Source organism: Ascidiella aspersa, chromosome 2 (assembly GCF_963924565.1).
Source record: "Ascidiella aspersa chromosome 2, kaAscAspe10.2, whole genome shotgun sequence".
Lineage (NCBI taxonomy): Eukaryota > Metazoa > Chordata > Ascidiacea > Phlebobranchia > Ascidiidae > Ascidiella > Ascidiella aspersa.
Genome location: NC_139448.1, coordinates 7,382,848 through 7,405,739, shown reverse-complemented (window position 1 = coordinate 7,405,739; position 22,892 = coordinate 7,382,848). Strand labels below are relative to the sequence as shown.

At 35.7% G+C, this 22,892-nt stretch overlaps 2 protein-coding genes and 1 pseudogene across 2 annotated transcripts; all 3 read right to left on the bottom strand.

The window, feature by feature from the left end:
• Window positions 1–655: 655 nt before the first annotated feature.
• LOC146163357 (glutathione S-transferase 1-like) lies at window positions 656–3,573 on the bottom strand. Its single transcript, XM_083380461.1, has 4 exons — window positions 3,374–3,573; window positions 2,455–2,593; window positions 1,562–1,697; window positions 656–831 (listed from the first exon to the last, which is right to left on the bottom strand). The coding sequence occupies exons 1-4, from the start codon at window positions 3,571–3,573 to the stop codon at window positions 656–658; spliced, it is 651 nt and encodes a 216-aa protein (XP_083236587.1).
• An 11,044-nt stretch (window positions 3,574–14,617) lies between these two features.
• On the bottom strand, window positions 14,618–16,661 carry LOC146163356 (folylpolyglutamate synthase, mitochondrial pseudogene; annotated as a pseudogene).
• Window positions 16,662–18,504: 1,843 nt separating this feature from the next.
• On the bottom strand, window positions 18,505–22,500 carry LOC146163355 (uncharacterized). Its single transcript, XM_083382865.1, has 6 exons — window positions 22,281–22,500; window positions 21,864–22,088; window positions 20,799–20,924; window positions 19,925–20,045; window positions 19,672–19,763; window positions 18,505–19,079 (listed from the first exon to the last, which is right to left on the bottom strand). Exons 1-6 carry the CDS (start codon window positions 22,498–22,500, stop codon window positions 18,979–18,981), a joined length of 885 nt encoding a protein of 294 aa, XP_083238991.1. The 3' UTR covers window positions 18,505–18,978.
• Between the last annotated feature and the right edge of the window lie 392 nt (window positions 22,501–22,892).

Below are 22,892 nucleotides of genomic sequence, written 5' to 3'. Positions count from 1 at the left end.
CTGTACGCAAACGTCGATGAACATACGAGCAATTAATGCAACTTTGTATTGCAGCGAGATTTAAATGAAAATAAAACCAAAAATTCTGTTGAAATTAAGAAAATTATAAATGTGTGACATGGCCTCTGGTAATCTAACTTTTGACGTTACCAACTATATGTCCTATTGTAAACCGCAAAAACTTTATACTGTTGTTTACAATCAGAAAATGCTTTACTCATCAAGATAACTTCCTTTAAAAACGTGCTGGAAATAATGTGGGCGTCACACAGAAAGTACAATCACAGTTTGAAAGCTCTATTTTACAAGGAAAGCGTGCATTTTGGGAACGAATAAGGGTTTTAGGTTATATAAAGGTGTGTTAGAAACAACGTCCATGTGTAAACTAACAATCTACAGGCCGTAATGTAATAATGTTGCCCAGAGGTTCTTGACGTGTCAAACAACTGGTTTAACCTAAAGGCTTTTGATTTATCCGGACAGATTCAAACAGCGAAAAGGCAATTCGTTGTGTTTTCTTTTCTTTTGATTTAGCATAGCATAAAATATCCCTTTAATATTGTCAAAATTACCCGTAAAATTAACAATTTACCCTATAGTGTACTTAGGCACAGTTGTAGAACCACTGATCTAACAAAATAAAGTTTATTTTTAATTAGGCGTTGATCTTTCCCTGATACAGCTTGGTAAAGAAGGCCGAGTCCTGGCCAATACACTCTTCATAGCGCTTGTGGGCCTTTATTCCCTCTCTCCACTTGGCCAGCTTGGGAAACTGGCCCAGGTCGTACTCGGCCATGTCCAGTATAGAAAGTGTGGCCGCCACCGCAATGTCTATTGGGTATAAACGTATAAGAAAAATCAAAATTATTATCCCTGTAGCAATTTGTAACCTTTGTCGCCGCGTTGGAGTTTAAACGCTTTTCGGTTACCATCCTTGCGGACACAGATTCTGTTAATGACTAAACTGTAAGTGGTGAATATATTGGGAACAAAATATTTTATTTGTTAATCCATGAATTTAAAAAGCGTTACTTTTCACGCTAAAATTACTGTTGAATTTTCAATCAATCAGACTGAAAAATAGCAGGCGTTTTAAACCTTATAGACCATTCTTTAAACAATTTTTTGCTTCAATTTTACACAATTTCGTAATTAGGTTATCGGCGCGAAATAAATCTAAAATAATAGATCAGAAAAACATGATTCAGACAAATGCATTAGTTGCATTGATAAGTTTTTACTAAACGCCATCTGCCCACGAACAGTGCTGTTGTATAAACGGTAAGTCTTGAATTTCAAGTATCAAATTACTTATTTGTGCTACCAAACTATGCTATTGCCATTCAGTACCACATATAAAAATCTGGTACGTAACTCAGAATTTGCTGTTTTACTTAAGGACTGTTTGCAAAAATTCATGAACCTATACTTAATGTATTACCTGAAGGCTTATCTAACTTAAGGCTTAATGCATTAATTGTATTTGTAAAAGACACAAGGTATTTTTTCACAGTGTTTTAGAAGAGTCCTGCAATTTGATGAGGGTTAAAAGAACTGTTACCTGCGATGGTCAATTTGTCTCCTGCTAAGAACTTCGATTTCGATAGAACCTTTTCGAATACGTCGAGATGAACCTTCATGTCGTCTTCATTGCCAAAGCCCGGCTTTTGGTTAAGGACAAGGACAGGAAACGGTTTCTGAAAAATTATTAAAACTAAATTAAAACTACCTCGCTCCTTAAAAAGACATGTGATTCAACACATGTTTGCACTTTAAAAATGATTTAAAATAAATCAACCTACCATGCGGCGACAATGTAGATCAATTAAGAAACAAATAATGTTCCTCGAAAACAACTGGTGGTACAGTATTTTATAAAAAAATATTCATTTATCTAGAGCCTAGACTTTAAATTATTTTTCGTTCCCTCAACGTCGTATTTTTGGGGGAACAATCATAGAATATATTGCTAAATAACTACCGCCCTTATTTACTGATTTGAAAATCCTTGTGTTTGTGAGTTATGATTGCATTATATTACTCATTTCATGTCACAGGATAAGTAATTTTACGTGAAGGGCAAAGTCAAACTCCACATATGTTGTATTTCTTATCTAACGAATGGTGATATTTTTAAAAGGTCATTCAGGTATCCACATCCAGATCATTAATTATTATGTGGCATTCCATTCTCGCGATTTATAATCATTGAGTTACACTTGTAGGAAATTTTCAACCGGTTGTTTGTGTTTAAGAAATTTTTTCACCGGACGGGGTATTTATCGAAAAAAAAATTCCATATCGCTTTAAGGTCAACTTGTCTATATTTGATCAATTCTTGCCCACAGGACCACAAATATATACCAAGGTACGGCCAAACCTATTTGCTCGGTAAATAGCAATTCTTGACAAACGACAACATTGCACAAAGAGACCACAACGCCCCGCAATTACCACATATTCGAACATGGCCGCCATGGCGTCGGAGTCGATGTCCAGCAGCTGATCAACCCTAGCCCTGGTCTTTGCATCCTTGGGATAAAGCTCGGCTTTCTTGTCATACTTGTTGCACAGGTAACGCAGAATGGCGCGGCTGTAAAAACGTATTAGAAGTTACACGAGTGTTTCTTGACGATGTCATGTTTCAGTAGCCTTTTTTATATTGCCATGACCATCAAATGGAGAATATACCAGTTTAGAAAATTTATATATTCGAATAGCTTATACCTTTGTTTGTTCGTTTTCAAAGATAACATTTGATTTAATTGTCATATTTAACCCCTCTAAGTTTTTAATTTACTGAGCAGGGTTTGCCAAACTACAGCCCGCGGGACAGATCCAGTCGGTAAAGTAAGTTCTACTGCCCGTGTAATTTCCTTAAGTTAAAGCAAACAATTAAAATGTTGTCAACTACTATTGCACACCAAATATGGATGTCGTTCTAAAATGAGCGACATTTTTTTAAAGCTTAATAGAGTTTTTGATTGTATAATTACAAATGTCTAATCAATTTAACGATAATGAAGTTGATAAAGTTAGACAACAATATATTTCCGTCACGCGATCATCTATTCTTACATTTATTCAGCCGCAAACGTCAGGCCTTACAGTTTCCTACCATTTGTGAAAAAAGCTTGGTGTCCCATGAACAAGAGGTTGAAAACCACTACTTTGGAACACAACATTTCATCATTTTACTGGCCTATACATCGCCTTCTTTTTCTATTATTTTTGTCATTTTTTTAATTTGTGTATCTGTTGATGTTTTTATCTTCACTTTTACACCGATTATTGGGTATTGCCGAAACGTTTAAAAACAGCGAACTGGTGAGTGTATCGAATATAAATGGCTTTAGGATTTTTACTACAATACCTCTCTCCCATACTAAAGTCACCATCCTGGATCGCTGGAATCTTTCCCCTCAGGTTGACCGCCAGATAATCATCGGCCTTCTGGGCCCCGCCGGCCAGGTCGACTTCCTTTGGCTCGAATTTCACTCCCAGGACGTTCAAGGTCATTAGGACGCTCCTACAAGGTGCGCTGGCCTTGTGCGCGTAGAACTTGACTGGCATTTCGTTATCTTTCTCCGGTGCTGCTGCAGAAGTTAAAGGTGAATAAAATCGAAGCACTGATCCTTATAAAGAACAATATGTTTTTGAGGCTATTATGTTGTCCCCTTTTTCATGTTGATTTAAAGTTTGGACTTATAAACCCGTGTGAAAGTCGGTGACTTGCGGGTACAAAGGGTAATATTTATATTTGATTAAGGCCGGGCTTTTAATACAAACAGGTGGAAGGTGTGGACGGGGTGCTGCTTTCACAGCCGCAACGAAATTTTAACCAATTTCGAATCAGCGCATTAGGTTGCTTGGTAAAATACTCGTTTTAAGCTCGTTTTTTTTTTACCGATTTTGCGGTTAATTTGTTAAGGTCTTATGCCAAACTCAGCTGGTTTATTAAAATTCAGTTTGGCGCGATTAAATAAATCTTTAATCCCTACCACTATATCACCCGTATGCTTAAAACCAATGAGAAAATAGATGCAACTGGTCTTTAACATTATAAGCGGAAATCCGACAGGGTTGTCACAAAATGCACTAAATCACTTTTTCTAACCGCATACCTATGTTGCCTAATTTATATCTCGTAAACCACATCGAATAGTAGCTTGGCTAAATTGCACCCTTGTAACTTAATTAAAGCATTGCGCTTTGACAAACGCGAAACCTTCAACTGCGATTTTCCTTGTTGAGCGCGCTAAGCACACAGTCAAACACTCAAAGCGAGCTTTTCTAAATAGATGTGTTTCTCTTTACAGGCGAACCTCGATAGGAACGAGCCAATACACATTAGAGCAGTCGAGTGCTAAGTCAACTTTGACCAGGCAAACACCAGTGACTTGGCGTATTCTTTCAAATAGGCTTTTGTTCTGTACGACGTTGATTTCTGCTGTACGCTGTACATACAATATGTAGGGAATCACTCAGTACGCCTATTTCATCAACTTAGAATTCGGGTGTGTGTCGCAATATGCTGTTTCTATATTGATCAGTCTTTTGCAGATTAGGCTTACCCTTTTCACCGCTGGAAGCGTTTCCCATCTTTGCAGTTTTTGTTTTCACTCTTCTTTAAGTTGCAGATTGTCAATTTGTCTGTTGATTTTATTCGTCGCGATACAACAACAGTAGTAACTGGAGCGGTTTTATACGGCAACAACCCTACATTGCAAGGACAATCACAAAAAATGTGGTTTAATTTCACTTCACTACAACTTTGAAAGCGACACAAGTTTTAATTCTTGCTTTAATACGCCACTAAGCTGTTTTTTAAAGGTCACCAAAGTACATGTTTCGTGACAGAAAGGTATTGCAAACGCATGCCGTTTTTTTATGCTATCAAGACTTGTAAAAAGCCTAATTCTGAAATAAAGTGGTGTTTTTAATTGAATTATGTCTGCCAAGTAACCTAAACTAGTGAACACAAAAACTCCCTCTAAGGTTTTGAACAAATTTAATCAGTTGATAGGGCTGAATTGTATTTCAAAAGATTTCTCGCTTTTCTTGTCTAATGTGACTTGTTTAACACTCAATCCTTTCAGCTCTAACTGCTGTTATTTTTTCGACTTGACATAACCACCATCCTAGAACATGAATATAAACAAGCGTTATTCATCCTTGTAGTACTGTGCTGCGCATGGGCGGTATAAAAGTCGAAAATGCTCGACGCAACGTCTTGGTTGAGTGTTGGATTTCACGTAGGCTACTCAAACATTACTGTTGATAGAGAGAATCGCGCAACCTCGAAGCTAGGCCTTCCTAAAAACGTGCGTAGGCGTAAGGATTGATAAATGTGTTTGACTTTTTTATTGCTCTATGTTGAGAGCAAGGATGGCGCCAAAACTATAATTTTATAGCGTACATACCGTCAAATTATACATCGCACAATTGCAAGATGAATATTTCACGAGTAGCTTTTTTAGTTTGGTAAAGACTGGCAAAATTTCTTTCAACTGTTATGAAAAAAATATTAATTAGTGTGCGTCCATCGCAATGGTTAAAAGTATGAAAGTTCAAAGGTTAAGTATGAATGAAAATTAATATATGTTTAAAAAAATAGGTAGAGCAAAACAGTCCAATAAAACATGAACATACATATGTGTGTTTAAAACTGAAATCTAGCCCTTCTGAAGCTGCTTTTTGACCAACGATTACGGCTTACATATCATTAGTATACCGAAAGCCATTGTAGACTCTTCACAGAATCTGTCGATCAATGATGCAAGCAGGGCAGGCTACAAAAACAACTAGCCTGCAGTGAGGTTCGAACATGAACCGGAGGGCTTCAATTGAAGTTGCTTGTACTAACAGATTGAGCAAGCATTGGCGTTTGATTGTTTTTCGACTCGCTCCCTTCTGAGCCTGCATAACTCAGTTGGTAGAGCGACGGCTTGACCGGAGTCGTGAGTTCGAACCTCACTGCAGGCTAGTTGCTTTTCTAGTCTTCCCTGCTTGCATTATTGATCGACAGATTCGGTGAAGAGTCTGCAATGGCTTTCGGTATACTAAAGCAGAACAGGCGAGAAAATTTGAAACAATTTTGTGTAAAGTGTTTATATCCATTATATGGAAAACATAAACTGTCTGAATTTATTGTATGAACACTTTCTGCGAAGCCGTAAGTCCAATAGCCTATTTCTGGAGCATGTTTTTTTGCACACATAGAGGGATACCAATCATACAGAAAAGGTATTACGAAAGTTAAAAAACGCTTGTAGGCCTATCTAGATTAGGCAGATGTTAGCCAGATAAAAGAACAAAAACCTTAGTGCTAAACTATGTACGTAATATCCACTCACTAAGATTTATTCGCATTTCTTTTGCAATATTCTCCAACCCAGCAATGACCTTTAGTACTTCTCGGCAACTTTGAATGCGATATTTTGCTACCACATAAAACTTTACAGCAGCCAAACCTCATAGGAAAATTGCCAAAATCACTATGACCGTAAACAATCCAATTCGAAAACTGTAAAACTTGTTAAAGTATCTAATTTACAACGAATTACTTTTTTCTTTAGATTACATGCATTTCTTCGTATTGAATTAAACAAAATCACTTCAACATTGATTTAAATGCGGGATGGCCAAGTAGCGTTAGTACCGATATCAGTTCGCCAATTAAGGAGTGTTTGCAAGCAAGGCATTATTCGCTGATCAACCAAGCCTGCGATGAGATTTCAACTCAAGGCCTCGACCAAATGACCTGGGTATGTTTAGAAAGGAGCAGGTGGTCAAAGATGGTCGTACTTCGAGATATCTATACACATTTGTCTGTTGTTTCTAATTTCACCTGAGGTGGAGTAAACGTGAGTAGGCTACCTGGCTACACGCACAAGTTTCATTGGTCCATAAGACACTGAAGAAGCGGAAATCACAATAACCAGTTGTTTTGCGACACCCAGGGTTCGCACAAGGGTCAGTCAAAGTAACCCGACTGAATGCACGTAACTCCGTTTTGTATGAGTGCATCACACAGTCACCACCCGAACAATGCACATTACCCGGGTGTTTGTTTCTTTAAATCGGTTCTCAGAAAGTGCGTCAGCCAAATCTGCGTAAATACTGCAGCCTTTTATATATATATTGGCCAAATTGCAATGTGTCAATAGAAACTTATGCGCCTTAGCAATTGTGTTATTTAGTAATCCAAGATTTTAGTTTTCTGTTAAATGCGTAGATTGATGCTTTGTGGATTGCGAGTAATTTAAGGGAAAACATCAGTGGTCGACGAACTTTTTTCGTCGCGGCCCACAGTACTCTTTTCAGGACTATTAAAGGCCAATTGAGAGTACAGTCAGAATATTGGAGGCTTTAGAATGACGCCACAAAGTTAGAAACACTTGTTTCCCTCGAACAAACTTTTGCGCAAATATGAAGCTAAAATCTATAGTTATGAAGCAAACATGCAGTTTAATTTTTAAATTGACAAAACTTCAATTAGAAGGATACGTGACGCATATTGCACATAAAAGGATTCGAATATTGCCTCAAATAACGGCATTTATGGTTTAATTTAACAGAAATTTGAAACGACGCAATAATTTATAGAATATGGCTTTTGGGCTGAATATAGATTCAGGTATAAAACTTATAAATGTACAAAAAATCCTTACATTTGACGTCACAGAGTAACGTCGTAGTCAACCAAACTATGAAACATATTGTTTCCCGACCGGTGTGGTATTATGCAACTATAAAGCAAGTTTATCGCGCGTAACGCAAAAAAATTGCGTCTATTTAGTTTTAGTTCGCGAATCGCTTACCTTAGACGTGTACTAAATGCATAAATGATTAACATTATATCATCTCCACAGCTGAATATTGGCACCCGCTATCAAGTAAAAGGTTCGCAAGAAAAACATCAAAAGAAAATTACTTTAATCTTGTTTTAAAATTTGGATAATGTTACTGTTGATACAATAGCCATATTACAAAGTTGAATATAAAATTATATGTAACTAGATAGGTTTTGGTAGAAATTGCATTTTGCAGGAAGTCTAAGTTTACACAGCGTTAGGCTGTTGATACCAAGAAAAAATTTGCGTTTACACATATAGTTAAAGCTGGCAAAAATGCAGTTTGACAGGGACTCTCAGGGTAACATTGCTAAGCGGACCTGAACCACGCTGAGGCGATATAAAAATTCTTAGCCACACCAACGTTGAAAATACAGTGCAATGAATGTAAGCCTATACGGCTATAACCCGGCCCACAACTATTTGATAAAACTAAACTATTCAAAAGTAACTCGCGGCCCACTAAAAATGGCTCTGTGGCCCACATTTGGGCCGCGGCCCACGGTTTGCCGACCACTGGGATACATATTGTTAAACTGTATGACCTAAAATATTACGCACTAAGATAGACGGTTTAACATTTTCGAAAGTTTTTCTGTTCTTTCTACCTTAAAATGACTTTGATGCAATAGACTGATATTTTTCCTGAAACAAAACCAGCTATTTAGGGGCTGTTGGTGAAATCGTGTTGAAAATTTAAAACGATTTTTTTTAATCCAAATCATCTTTATTTCAAGTTTCTAAGTTAGGCCCACAATTTTCTGACCGCTATCATCAACCATGTTGTTGATTCCTTAGATAACACATAAAACAGTGCGACTTCTCACTAATCTATACAACAATTAAACGAATTTCCATTTAATGTTTAGAGAATAAAACATTATTCAAAAAAATATATTCTCGTTTGACTAGGGGTATGAAAGTATTAACTTGCCTAGCTGTAAGACTGAAATACTTTCACTTTATATTAGTATTTTGTTTGGTGGGAAACAGTTTCTGTGTTATTTGGCACGCTTTTGGAAACTACGAGTATTACATGTCAACAAGTGTAGCAAACTTTGATGGAGCTCAGTCAGCTTGCAACTCGATGGATGCAAACCTGGCGAAAGTAAACACCAGTGAGATTCAGCTTTTTCTGACAAGCATGTCAGGTAAACGGATTTTGTTTGAACAGTGGTAAGGTATGTCACAGTTAACTAAATAAATTATACTTTAGGTTCTATACGTACACCTTACATCGGTTTAAAGCGGAATGCTATTACAAACAAATATCACTGGCTTGATGGAACGATATTGGATGTGGCTCAGTGGGGAACAAATCAACCAAACATGAACCAGGAATGTGTTGTGATGGCAACCAACCTCGGTTATTTGTGGGACGATATACGATGCGATGGTTTGACATCATACATTTGTTCTAAACCCATCGGTAAGTTAATTTTCAGGAGACGAGTAAACACATTTTTGATCTGCCAATAAGTAATTGCTGCATATTTGAATCTGTCAAACGGCTGAAAAATGATTTATTGCTTGGATATATTCTCTTGCTATCAGGTATAATATTAATCAAACACAGCTCTTCTGGTAATTGTAATTGTTTAAGTTCTGCAACCTATTCAAATCGCCTTCTTCAGTATTAATCATCCTCAAGAAGGCGACGTGAATAGGTTACCGAAATGTTGGTTAACACTTATATTTCTCAGAAATTATTATTGCTGTGATGTTTGAAATATTGTTGCAATTAAAAATAAACTAAACAGATGAGCAACGCATATACTATATGGCAAATATTAACTCAAGAAGGAATTGACATTGTTGTGGTGCTTCTCAATCAGCATTTAAGCCTGTTAAAATGTGTTTTGTTTTGGATTTGTGTCGCACAGTAACAACAGAAGACCCACCGACCACAACAATTTTGGTGCCAGCTGTAACATCGATGGCAGAAACAACGATAGAGTTAAGCACTAACGGTAACCCTTGCAGTTGCTTCAATTACAGTACTTTGAATGACAGTAAGTGAAAATAAGTGAATAATTTCTTTAAATATTGGCTAACGTTTTGTACTTTTTGTAAAGTCGACTTCTAGCAGATTACATTATATGACTGTTGATTTTGAAATTATAAGCTCCCTGTTATGCGCCCAATTATGATATTGGACCAATACGTCAACGTGCGTAAATTATATTCAGCCAATTGTATCGTTTTGTGAAAAATAAGTAGTTTTACAATCAATGACTGCTTTCATAAAAAATGTTTCATTTAACCTAACAAATTTTTTTTTTCGGTCTCCAGTTAATAATAAGGCTTTTAATGTAGATTATAATTTTTCAAAGATTTTCTCATCAAGAAGTGCAAGGTTTAGAAATATAGAATGCTTAAAGTTTAAATAATTACCGACATGCAGTTGTTCTTTGTTGACCAATAAACTTCTAATACAACCTTATTGCAAATAACTGTTAATAGATTTACCGCAATTTCGCTAAGATACCCTTAATACTTGTATGTTTAGTAGCGCAATCTGTGAGGACGAGGGGCAGCATTGCGGTTCTCATTTATCTCTCCGTCGTGTTTTTACTATTCATTTGCATCAGCATTTTTTTGCTACATCGCAAAAACTGGTAAGTATATTTCACTGACAACAACATCGACCCGTAAAAACTATTGGAATCACAGTCAACACAATAAAACATATGCTGTAAAGTTTGACTTTTTTAACTGCTCCGCTTAAAAACTCATAACCTATAATCAGCACATAAAACAAATTCAACACTATTTAAAGTTTTTTTTTTCAAAGATTTTTCATTATACGCAAATCGTTTTAAGACAGTGAAATGCGCATTTGTTGTAATCATCAGAAAAAGATTTGCTTTAAGCACAACTATCATTTAAAACAATAACTCTTATTGATCCACTTGACATCTTATTAACTTTCAGTGTTGAAATGCGATAATACAATCCGACTGTATTTATTGATGGTACAGTGTTTTAATAAATTTGATGTATGCCTGTTAAAATAAAGCGTGCTTAAGCATGGAACCTTAAACAAACATTTGGACCTCTTCAGTAAGAAAAGTGACGCCCACCCGCCGACTGAGACAACGAATCAAGTACCGATTTCAAATTCATCGAACCACGAATGCTCTTATATTACACACCAAGGTAACACATATTGTAACTATTATAGTCTATACTCTATAGGTATCTTGCAAGTCAGTGACTCACAAGTTATTTTTGCAGGGATCCAAGTACTAAGCGTAAGCATAACGGCGACGCTTTGCCGACCCAATTATTTAAAAGTGAACAAGGAAGAGATTATACAGCAGCAATAATACAGTCAGTTTTATTAAATATGGGTCACGCCGTCGTATTGCTTCCACAATTTTCGTGAAAAACATGCTGAGAACCAATCTCAATAAAGTTAACCATATTAAACTATACACTAGTCGGTGGGCAAATTTTGGGTCGCGACCAAAAGGTTGAGGAACACTGTTATACGTTATTTGATTGTCAAAGTATACAAGGTGGCTAAAATATCCCAAGTTTTGCACCACAAAGAACAATTACATTTTATCTATAGGTGTATCAAAAAACGAAGAACCCAGTTACATAGAGCCCTATCCAATATTTCTCAATCAAGTGGCGCAAGTCGACAATCAAGGTTATCTTGAGTTTATTCCGCAAAATAAATCTGTAGCTGGCCAGTCAAGTCAAAAGACTGGTTATGGTGGAAATGTAGAGTTTAATCCACCAAAAAACCCGGAGGATGGTCAGTCGAGTCAAAGTGCAGATGATGGAGGATACGTCGAGTTCAGGCCAACTCATGATGCCAGTTATTCAAAAGAAAAGACCGGTGAACATGCTTACGTTGATTTTAATCAGTATTAAATCCTTGTAAATCACACAAAATCGAAAATTATTATGCTATAGTTGCGTTTTGATTTCGAAAGTGACCCCACGACGATTTTATTCATGTATCTAACATCCATTTGGACTTTCGGATTGCTTGTTGACGTTTAAAGTTGAAAAATAAAACCACGAAGATAAATTTCTGTTCTAAAATTGAGTAACGTAACAGCGAATTAAGAAAATCAATGGAGAAATTTCGTAATTTTCGGCTGGTATAGTTTTCGTCAATTATGCATTTTAAACGTTCTCATTTTTTCAGTCTTCTGCTGAAAATTATTTGAGAAACAAACACTAAATACCGATCGTTTACCACTAATAGTGTGAAAGCTTTGTAAATCACATATAGTAAATCAATATGTACTACTATTATAGGGCCTTGCAACGATTATTATGCATTTCGTACAAAAATTTACTATAAAGCACTGTACTTATGCGCACGCAAAGAACCGATGCTTTTGCATATAGTCGCTGAAGGTTTTTTTGATTTTGAAAGTGATTCTACGTCTACATTTATTCATTTATATTTGATATATATTTTGAATGTCCACTTTTCTTAAATGTGACGTTTAAATGCGGACAAATAACATTAAATATATAAATCTCTGTTCCAATAATGTAAAACCGAGTTTACAATAATGGTTAAATTTTCATGTTTTGTAATTTGCAAGCAGGATGTTACTCTCATTTATATATTTTGAAGAGGGTCGGTTTTTCAAGTTCGTCGATAATCAATCGCTAAATAGCGACCATCAACCACTAAAATCGCAAAAAAACATAAAATTTTGTAGATCTTATATTAAATACGTATTATTACTATTAGGGACCTACAACAATAATGCATTTTGTACAAACAATTTGCTATAAAACACTATACTTATGCGCACGCAAAGAAAGCGATTTTTTCACAGATAGTCGCTGAAGGGGATTACGTCGATTTTAGACAGTATTAAATCCTTGTAAATCACACAAAACCGAAAAAAATGTTACAGTACCGGTAGTGTTTTGGTTTGAAAAGTGATTCTAAGTGATTTCGTTTTTCAAGTTCGTCGAGAATCAGTAGGTAAATAGCGACCATCAACCACTGAAATTGCAGAAGCCTAAAATTTTGTAAATCCCATGGAAAATACTTTTGCATTACTATTGAGGACCGGCAACAATAATCCATTTTGTACAAACAATTTACTATATAGCACAGGGGTGGGCAAACTGCCATGCATAATTTACCGGTTTTGTATTGAAATAATTCTGAGGCTCTTTGGTACTTGTATTTTTTGCAATTGGCTCTTCCATTGAATACATTTGCCCACCCCTGATATAGCACTATACTTATCCGCACGTAAAAACACGATGCTTTTGTATTTTTGCGAGTTCTACATAAGTGTAGTTTACTGGATAAAAACAACACATTTTCATAAAGAAATACTCCCTTAAAAAATACTTTTGCCGAATTGTTCTTTTAAATACCATGGTCACAACTAGCACGTTGAGTTCGTTTGCTATATTCTCTTTATTGTTATTAAAAAGCATTTCAACTGCAATGTGCTCTGTTAAAAAACGTAACTTATAATTTTGTCAGACAATGCTAAATTGAATGCAGATTCGTATTCATGTGTATATATTTGAGAACGGTGCTGTACAGCCAAACATTACAAGATTTGGAAACAGAAAAACGTAAATGAATGCTAATAAAGAGGCATATTAACATGGTATATGTTACCAACGTGCATAAAACCCCCCAAAAATATTATTGGGTTGAAGTATTCGTAAATTTGTCTTGAGCTTTTTCTGAGTTGATTAGCTTACACGTTAAGGCGTGGTATCGTCCTTTTTTGTTTCGGCGTTGATTTTCCATTCGTCAAGCCTGACTTTGCCTGTTTGTGCACGACACTGCACGTGTCAGTTTTGTATTGACGAATTAGCTGCCGTTTCTTTTTTTTTTTTTGCCACACCAACGTACTTTGTATTATGTTTTACTTCACCTAATTCATTTTATCTATACGAACATTGCGCTTTAATGAGATATTTACTAACGGTGTAAGGTGGGGGCCTTCTGTATGAAAGGCTTGTTATATGTTTGATAAACAAAGCTAATTAATAAACGTATAAATTTCGCCGGAAATTCGTATTTAAATTTATTGCCATTAGCCTCCGTAATATGAGCACAATAAAAAAAACACGTATATTAAATGAATAGTTTAGCTAAAACGTTTTAACTACTGAACGGTAATTAAAACAATACAGCTTTTAACTAGCTCCGTAAATAGTTGGTTGTAGAACCACGTCATTAAACTAATATATAACCCTATTACTAAATTCATATACCACATTGATAAATAAGAACTTTGTCTTGTAACCCATATGTCTTCATTATGCTGCTGCAATATTGTACTACAGAACATGGACTAAACGAAATTGATAAAGGTACTATACTTTCATAAACCTACTCCTAACTTAGAAAGGCGGGTTAGTTGACTATAGAAGCTTTTAAACAAAGTTACTAACGAAATAATACAACAAAAGTAAGCATATAATAGTCATTTAAGCCATAGCTTGCAAAATGCTAAAATATTTACTTGATTGGAACAAATCTTAGTCATACGGCATGATTCAAAAAGGATTGAGAACCGCGCAGTCACATTATACGAAGTAACATTTTCAGGGGCATAAAAATAAAGGGTCAAGTGGCTTCCTTTGGGAACAACTGGACAATTCGGTCTTGTTAGTAGAACAACTGTTGCCTTTCTGCGTAAATTCTGGAACAACGTTTTTTAGAAATTCAAAATTAGGTAAATCGTGGGTGGCAGGAAATTTTTCTGTCACAATCTCTCATTTAAAAAAAAAACACGACCGTTTTGCTAGTTTCCGGCCTGAAGAATCGTTAAAAAGCCGCCAACTAGTTTCAGGCTTCCCGTAACCAGCACTTGCAGATGCCGGCTGCTTTTGTTTGGCCTTTGATGATTGGCGTCACCCGACATCTTTCCCATCAAGCTCCGATCACGGCCTTTCGAAATAGACACAACAAATTCCTCGATGCTTTCATGAGTGGATATGGAATCTTCAGGCATGTGTTGAGGTTCTGCATACCGGAAAAAGTAACTAATTTGCACGATTTATTTAGCAGCGTTTAGAATTTTTTATCTAAAAACTGATGGATCCCACTAGCGAATACATGTTATTGATCGGGTTAAACCGTTTAGCCGATTTCGTCCACAAAAAACTAGTACAATGATGATTTATTTTTATATCTGTGTTTATTTGATTGCAGAATCTACCAACTCTATTTTAACCTCGGTAAACGGCAAATAAGCAGTATAAGAAATTAGCTATTCTTTGGTCATAAGTTTTACGTTCATCGATAACTGTGGGTTTCTAAATAACAATACACAATATCACCTACAAAACAGTATTTGTGCAAAGTCTTGGGGTTCTGTGCAAAGGTTGAAAAAGTAGTTTTTCGCTTCTTTAATGTTAGTTGTCTCCAAATATTTTTGCTATTGAAAGTGGTTCGTTTGGCGTAGAAATTTAGCGGGGGTGAATCGGAACAAGCCTGTCGTTCTATACAGAAGTACAGAACCGATTTATCCAAATATGTGTTTAGTTTTATCTTTACCCTAAAAAAACTCACACATTTAAATAACAAAACACAGTGTTAAATAATAACAAAACTTTTCCAAAAATGTATGTTTTACGTAAATTCTCTCACCAACCTGCCATTCGCTGCAATTCCAACCACGCGTCTTTGTTCCTGTCTATTAAATCCTGCTCGTCCTGTTGGTTTTCCAAACATTCGGCCTTGTTGGTGTCGAAAATAACGTTTGAGACGAAGGCGGCGCGTGAAAAGTTGCAGCTTTGCAGCAAGGCCAGGTGATTGAAGGCGTTCCTTTGTAACGTGATGTTAAAGACCAGCACTCGCTCGCAGACTTTCCTTAAGTTCGCTTCTTCCTGCTTTGCTTCCTTCTCGAACCAAGTCTTGGCGCACATCACGCTACGCATCGTGTGCGCGCCATCCAAATAAAAAGTCGTCGTGTCGAACTTGATGACCTGTGACCTGCCGTTTAACTCGCAGTTCTCCAGCGCATCTTTGTGCTTTTCGCCGATGTGATCCAGCCCTAAGCCGGCGCCCAAACCAAGATGCGTGCGCAGCCATTGGTTCGCCAAGTGAACGGCGAGGGAAGCGTTAAGCTCTTGGTGTTTGCCCGCAAGCGAAAGTCTAACCTTTCCTGTCTGATTGTCGCAATTCGCAAGGTTGGGAACAACCGTGAGCGGCGCGTTTTTCTCCAAAGCCACATCGTGGAGAATCTTCACGGCGTCAATCGGTTGCCTAACAGTGAAGGCTGGCGAGCCAGGCTTGAAAATCCCTGCTTTGTGCCACGCGATGGACTCGACACTGTTGCCCAACAGCTTTATGTGGTCCACTCCGATTGAAGAAACCCCACACACGGTCGGCCTGGGAACTACGTTTGTGATGTCGTAGGCACCGCCTATTGACACCTCCAGTACAGCTGCATCCACGTTTTCGTGCTTGAAGACGTAAAACGACATGGCGGTGATGAAGTTATAAAAATCCGGAAACGGAACGGTTCGCTGGCTTGCGCTGGCCTTTAATCGTTTGTCGACCTCCCAAAAGTAATCGGCAAAAAGTTGCCTCGAAATCGTTTTCCCGTCGATTCTGATTCTTTCTCTTACTTCAACCAGATGCGGAGAAGAAAGAAATCCGGTTTTCACTCCGTGACGCTGCAAAATGCCCTCAACGAAAGCGCAAGTCGAACCCTTGCCTTTGGTGCCTGTGACATGGACCGCGTTCATCTTATTAAGGTCCTTCTCGTCCACGTCAAGTCCGTGAAGAAATTGCTGCATGGTTTCTTTAAAGAGAATCCCATAAGGGATATCGCCAAACATGTCTATGTCCTTGTATTTATACAAAGCGTTTACTGCTCTTTGGTAGCTTGTTGTGTTGTTTCTCAACTGCTGAATTCGCCTTGCTAACCAAGGATTTTTCCTGATGCCGAGCAGAGTAACGTTACTTATAATCATCTTTTTTTGCCGTCGGTTTAAAAACTTTAAATATTCTACAATGTTGTGATTTGCAGCTTGCACGTTTGACTTGCTATTCTAAATTATTAGCTATATATAACGCGGTTGTTAGTGATTGCCAAAATTCGAAAGACACACTCAAAACAATTTATTATGATAACATATTAAAGCGACATCCTGTCAACATAATTAGCGCTGAAATTCTATCTATGACGTCGACCTTGTCTATACAATTCCTCCTCTACCGATCTAAGCCACACACTGGCACATGTTTAGAGCGAATTCAAAACCAATTGTTGCACCGTTTGTTTCATTTCTGAGGAGAAAGCATAGACTATAGAGATGGTGAGAATATAAAATTTTTGTTCGCTGCCCGCACCGCAACTTAATAAGTTGTTCGCAAGCTGCGCTGCACCGTACAAAATTTGAGCACTAAAAGCAATATATGTTCCAACACATAAACACTAGCTAACACCTAGAAAGCTAGTTCGAACGAAAAAGGACGGACAGCAGCTAATTGTTTAGGAATGGAACACCCATGAGCAGACTACTTGCTATTTAGTTTCAATTAACAAAAAATATAACTTTGACATGCCGCACGCGGCATGTGGCACGGCGCGGCAATTTTTAGATTTATTCACGCGCCGCTGTGGGGTTACATGGCTAAACCGCACAAGCAGCCGCAAACGCTGCGCGGTTGACATCACTAGTATATACATTGCAAACACCTATTCACTAAACCGTGGCAAATACTAACATTTAGTGAACAAAAATATGTGCTTAGTTCTTCCTATAGCACGTTTTATAATTACCAATCAAATTAAATTTTAGTTTTTGTAAATCATTTGAAGACAACCTAAAACATTTAATCCTAAATTGCCTAATAACCAAACAAATTATAAACTATTTAAATCAATTCACAGCATAATTTTTCAAACATACTTTCTTGTCAGACGAAGATGCCCTATACTTTACAATCAAAATTCAACTGGTTACGAAAACAATTTATTAAATCTTAAATTACTGCAGTTATTTAAGACAACAATTATCCAGCAAAAAATAATTTTAGAAAAAAAAATCGATACATTATAGAAAAAACAAAATTCATAAACAATAAAACTTGGAAAATTACATGTAAATTTAAAATTATCTAGTAGACATTACCGACAAAATTGAAAATGAAAAAACATGGTAACTTTAATATAGACGCTTAAACGTGGAAACTATTCAAACGCGGTCCCAAAAATTTACTAACCAACTATAATAAAAATTTCTACTTAAGACCTTAACATAATATTAAGTGATTTATTTTTGTTCTTTTAAATTTGAATTCGTTTGTCGGTCATGGCCGCTATGTCGATGATCTTTCTCTAAATGTGCTTATTTAATATATCCTAATTTTCTATTGGGTGTAGTAACCAACTTATAACTTATTCATTTAAATTTACATTTTATTTGAATAGCGAAAGCTTTATTTTCATCCTAATTTGGTGTTTGATGTTAATAATAATTAATTAAACGTGTTAATTCGCCGGCAGTTAGCCAAAGAGGCAAAGTTGGTATGATGTTATCGATAAAAAAAAGACAAATGTGTACATATCTGACAACTATGCCTGAAAAAAGAGAAAAAAACTTGGAATCTGTTAATATACTTGCAAGGTAAACAAAGGTTAAAAAAACACTGCAGATCACAACAATACATTTAATGATACGATTTTGTGCGTTTTAAATACAGAACTAAATGTGCAATCAACATTCTTCATCAGGAAGGTTTACAAAAGGCACAAAGGCATGAAAAAAGTTATGAAACCGCACGGTTTTCCCAATTTCACGAAATACAAAATCATAATTTTAAATTAATAGAACTTTAATGCGTACATGTCATTTTAAGCGAGTAAATAAATAACAAGGAAACCCGTAAACTACTTTTGCCAAAGCGGACAGTGCCTAACAATTAAAATTCACCAAAGCGAAAAGTGCCTAACAATAAAACAAATAGAATAAAGATTCGATTGACGTTAAAAACACTTGCCTGTGTTTAATTGTTTTCTGATTAATATCTTATCACGTGTGCTATCACATATCAAGCATTCAAAAGTGGGTAAAAGTTTTAGGTTGTTGTAAGCAGATGTTAAGCTTTTGTACAGTTCTTCACCGACGCCTTAGATATTGCAACCGGGGATCAAACTTCGACACAGCCGGGTATTTCTATGTCACCCTCATCTGAGGAAAACGCAGGGTATGATGCCATGTGAAGGTTTTTGCCGTCATCATGTTCTTGATCTGTAATTTGAAACATTTCGTGTGTAACTCTTAACTTTTTTAAAGTGTTCATGTTACAAGTTATTGTGTTCTTCTGTGTTTTACTTTCGCAGTGTATACTGAAATTGATTACAATTATAGGTTATTCCTCTATTGCTAAATTAGAAAACCACTTTGTTGGTCGTAAGGTTTTATCCGATCAGCAAATTGCCTTTTGTTAAGTATTCCCATAATTGGGGTCAAAAAAGTATTACATATTCCCAAATTAAATAATTGTTAGAAACTCTTCTAATTTAGTGTATTTCAAAGGTACAGTTTAACAGAATTTTTCTTAAATATGTAAATGGAATTTGTGGCACGCTATTAGGGTAAACTAGTATTAATCACCCATGAAAAACAATAAGTTGATCCGTGCAGTATAACTACAATGATTTTCGTGTCTCGTCGGAAATTACTTTAGAAAGGCAATGTATCAAAAACACGTAGATAATATGAATAAAAATCATGGGGATTCATACATGTTTGTTTGTTCGAGAACAGCATAATGAAGACAAGACTATAGGTAATATTTTAGATAAACAATAAAATTACTTTAGATAAATAGTGATCTTACCAGCACTTATCTTTACCGAGGCAGATTTGTCGTTTCTTGGGACCTTTGTTGATTGGTCCACTTGAATTTCTCCAGGTTTCGCAAAGGAACACCTATGAATCATAAACAATAAATTTGGTGTTTGACAATGCCGGAAAGATATAAAATGACATTTTTTTAGCAACCAAAAAAATGTAAAAAGTTATCTAAAAAAATTGTGTAGCGTAGAGTTTATTCAAAAGTTAGATTCGCGTATAGTATGACTTAAACTCACACTATTTTGAGACAGATATATGCGAAGGCGATGCAGATGATTAAAAACACCAGGGTCAAGACCACAGCTACAACAACCAGTGTTCCATTGTTTCTCTCTGTTTGAGTTGTTTGGGTAGAATCTGTACCGGAGATATAAAATCACCATTCAACTCATGAACAATATTTATACTGCTATAATCAAACTAAAAAAAAGTTAACCAATCAGTTTATAAATAAGTGTTTCTTTAATTTAAATAAAATTATCTTACAACAAGGTAAATTAAGTATCAATTACTTTTATTTCCATGTCCTATATGTATAATATTTATAAAACCCGACGAGATTACTTGCAATTTTAAATTTGGATAACAAATGTTGATTAGTAATAGCTGCAATTTCAAAATGTTGTCGTAAATGGTAGGCCTCAAATAAATCTAAAACTATTTGACCAGTTATTACGGCCGGAACATGATGTTATGAAGACCAAAGCACTGAAGTCTTTGAGTCGGTACATGTGTCATTCAGAACAGAAAGAGATTAAACCACGCAAAATATTTTCCATCGAAAATATTGAGAAGTTTAGGATGATATTAGAGAAAGAAAAATAAGGCAAAAATTTATTTCATTTGGTTCACTATGAGGTCTGAGTCGTCTGACAAACGTGAATCATTTCACGAAACTCTAAGGCACCATTGAAAATTCGGCTATGAAAATTGTGGTCCCCCTCCCTTGGTGCTCTAACCATGTGCTTATTTTGCTCAATGGTTATTTCAGCCCTTTGTTTAATAAATTACTTTGTACTCTGTCTTTCCTCTTCACGATTTTCGTTTGGGTTCTCAATGATATGGCTTGGTGTTGGTGCCATGGTGTTGGTAGTACACTTGATGTTTTACTTGCAATTGAAGCCAGATCAGATGTTATTTCTATTTCTGTTGTTATTGCTGTTGTGTTCATGGTTGTTGTTGCTGTTGTCGATGTTGTTCGTTGTAATGTAGCTGCTATAGACTTCGATGTCGTCACTTTAAACGCAAAGGAAAACCAAAAAATGAACAAATGTTGCAGTGATCTATCCACAGGACCCAGAGCCACAAGGGTGTTAAACAGAATATATTTAATTACCTACATAAAATTATTATAAAGTGTAACACTATGAATGCTTGCTATATAATTTGAACTTAACAGAAGTAAGATATAGGCCTACATGATAAAATATGTGTCTTTTAATTTTTAATGCTGAACAGCAATTATGAGTTTTATTTTTCGTATACATATAAAAATACTTTAAATAAACTGAAGCCTGTATTTTAAGGCCTTTAAACATCAAAAAGATATATTTTTAGTATTGAAGAAAAACAAGTTTGGCGTCATTTAATAGTAAATTAATTTTATGAACAACTATAATAGCCTACTAAAGTTTAAAATGTTCATAATAACCCAGTTGATTTTTCTCTGGCTTTCTAATGCCATATTATTAGACGTAATAACTAGCATTTGGATTGCTTTATTATAGGTAAGGGTATATATAATGTCAATTGTACAATTGTTCTTCTGGCAAAATTTTTATTAAAGTACCAACATTTTGACCACCTATTCGGGTTTTGTATATAGATGTTTCCGCCTTTGGTTTCAATTATATTGCCCTGAAGAAGATTGCCCGAATAGGCGATCGAAACGTTGGGTTTTTAATAAAATTTTGCCGGAAGAACAATTGCACAATTGAAACAATGCCTGGCAGCAACAGCACATTCATTGATATATACAGTTATTTAAGATCGTTTAGTATATATATATATATAACTCTACATGTATATATCCTGAGATCTAAAAGTCTTTCGAAAGGCTAAACAGTCATTACGGAAACATTGTTTTTTTAATCAAATTGTCTGAATCATTACACCGGTTTAAACAAATTACTTGGTAAATAAAACTTAATAAATGATTCTATTAGTTTAAATTACCAGCGGGTCTTTCACAAAGGAATCCTGCTTTTTTAGAGCACCGAACATCGTTCCAAAGATGCTTCCTCGCCTGAGCACCCATAGTTACACAATTCTCGTCGCCAATTAAGTTGTTTGGTTCTCCGCAAGACCATTGAGTTTTTTTCAACACCGACCCATCAAACCATTGAAATGTTTTTGTTTTGGGGTTGCGTTTCAAAGCGATATATTTGCCTTGATTTTGCTCTAAAATAAAATATAGCACGTTAAATTCTTTTAAACCTTTGAACAATATTTTTTTTTTCACTGTCAGCAGTTTACGTTCAGATAAAATAAAACTAACATTAGATACAAAATATTAGCATTCCAGCAAAATTTTTTAAATTAATTAAATAATACGCAATTGGTAGATATATCAAAACATAAAACTTTAAGCACCTATAAACCCCTCAATAAAGTGTTGAATCCTTGAGGAGGTAATTTTGGCTAATGTTGCATTCATAGAAGCACAAGTGGAATAAGCCTCGTCAAAGTTGACAAAATCGGAATTCACCAGATATTCGACGTTGTCCAGTTTGTGCCATTCTTCAGCTGAAGACTTTTGCACCACAATGCACAGAAATAAAACAGAAAAATTGCGTACTGCTTTAAAAGACATTGTTCCACTAATCCAAAACTGTAAATGTAGAAGTTTTTTTTCAGGTTTTGAACAATTTCATAAAACTTAATTGATATACTTTCAATCTATATAAATATTGTCAGTAGGTCTGGCTTACTTAAGGCTCGAAACGTTTTAATATTTTGACTTAATTTCGAATGCGCATATGTGTTGTGTGGCGAATGGTCAAAACAAATAAGCATAACTAAAAAACTAAACTACGCTTTTGCGAAAGATTGACCTTCAGAAATAACTTTATAAGATCCATTACATAATCAGCCAAAAACTTGATTTTTATAATGCCGATGTGTTGATTTAATCCAGGGAAATGCATTTAATCCGTATTCATATTCCTTATCTTTTTACTGATTTGTTTTTATTTAGAAAAAATC

Coding starts and splice junctions, on each gene's coding strand:
- LOC146163357 (XM_083380461.1), bottom strand. CDS start 3,573: ATGCCAGTCAAGTTCTACGCGCACAAGGCCAGCGCACCTTGTAGGAGC. Junction 2,594..3,373: donor GACTTTAGTATGGGAGAGAG/GTATTGTAGTAA, acceptor ACGTTTTTACAG/CCGCGCCATTCTGCGTTACC. Junction 832..1,561: donor AGACAAATTGACCATCGCAG/GTAACAGTTCTT, acceptor TATACCCAATAG/ACATTGCGGTGGCGGCCACA.
- LOC146163355 (XM_083382865.1), bottom strand. CDS start 22,500: ATGTCTTTTAAAGCAGTACGCAATTTTTCTGTTTTATTTCTGTGCATT. Junction 19,764..19,924: donor TATATCTGTCTCAAAATAGT/GTGAGTTTAAGT, acceptor TATGATTCATAG/GTGTTCCTTTGCGAAACCTG. Junction 19,080..19,671: donor CTCGGTAAAGATAAGTGCTG/GTAAGATCACTA, acceptor TTCAAATTACAG/ATCAAGAACATGATGACGGC.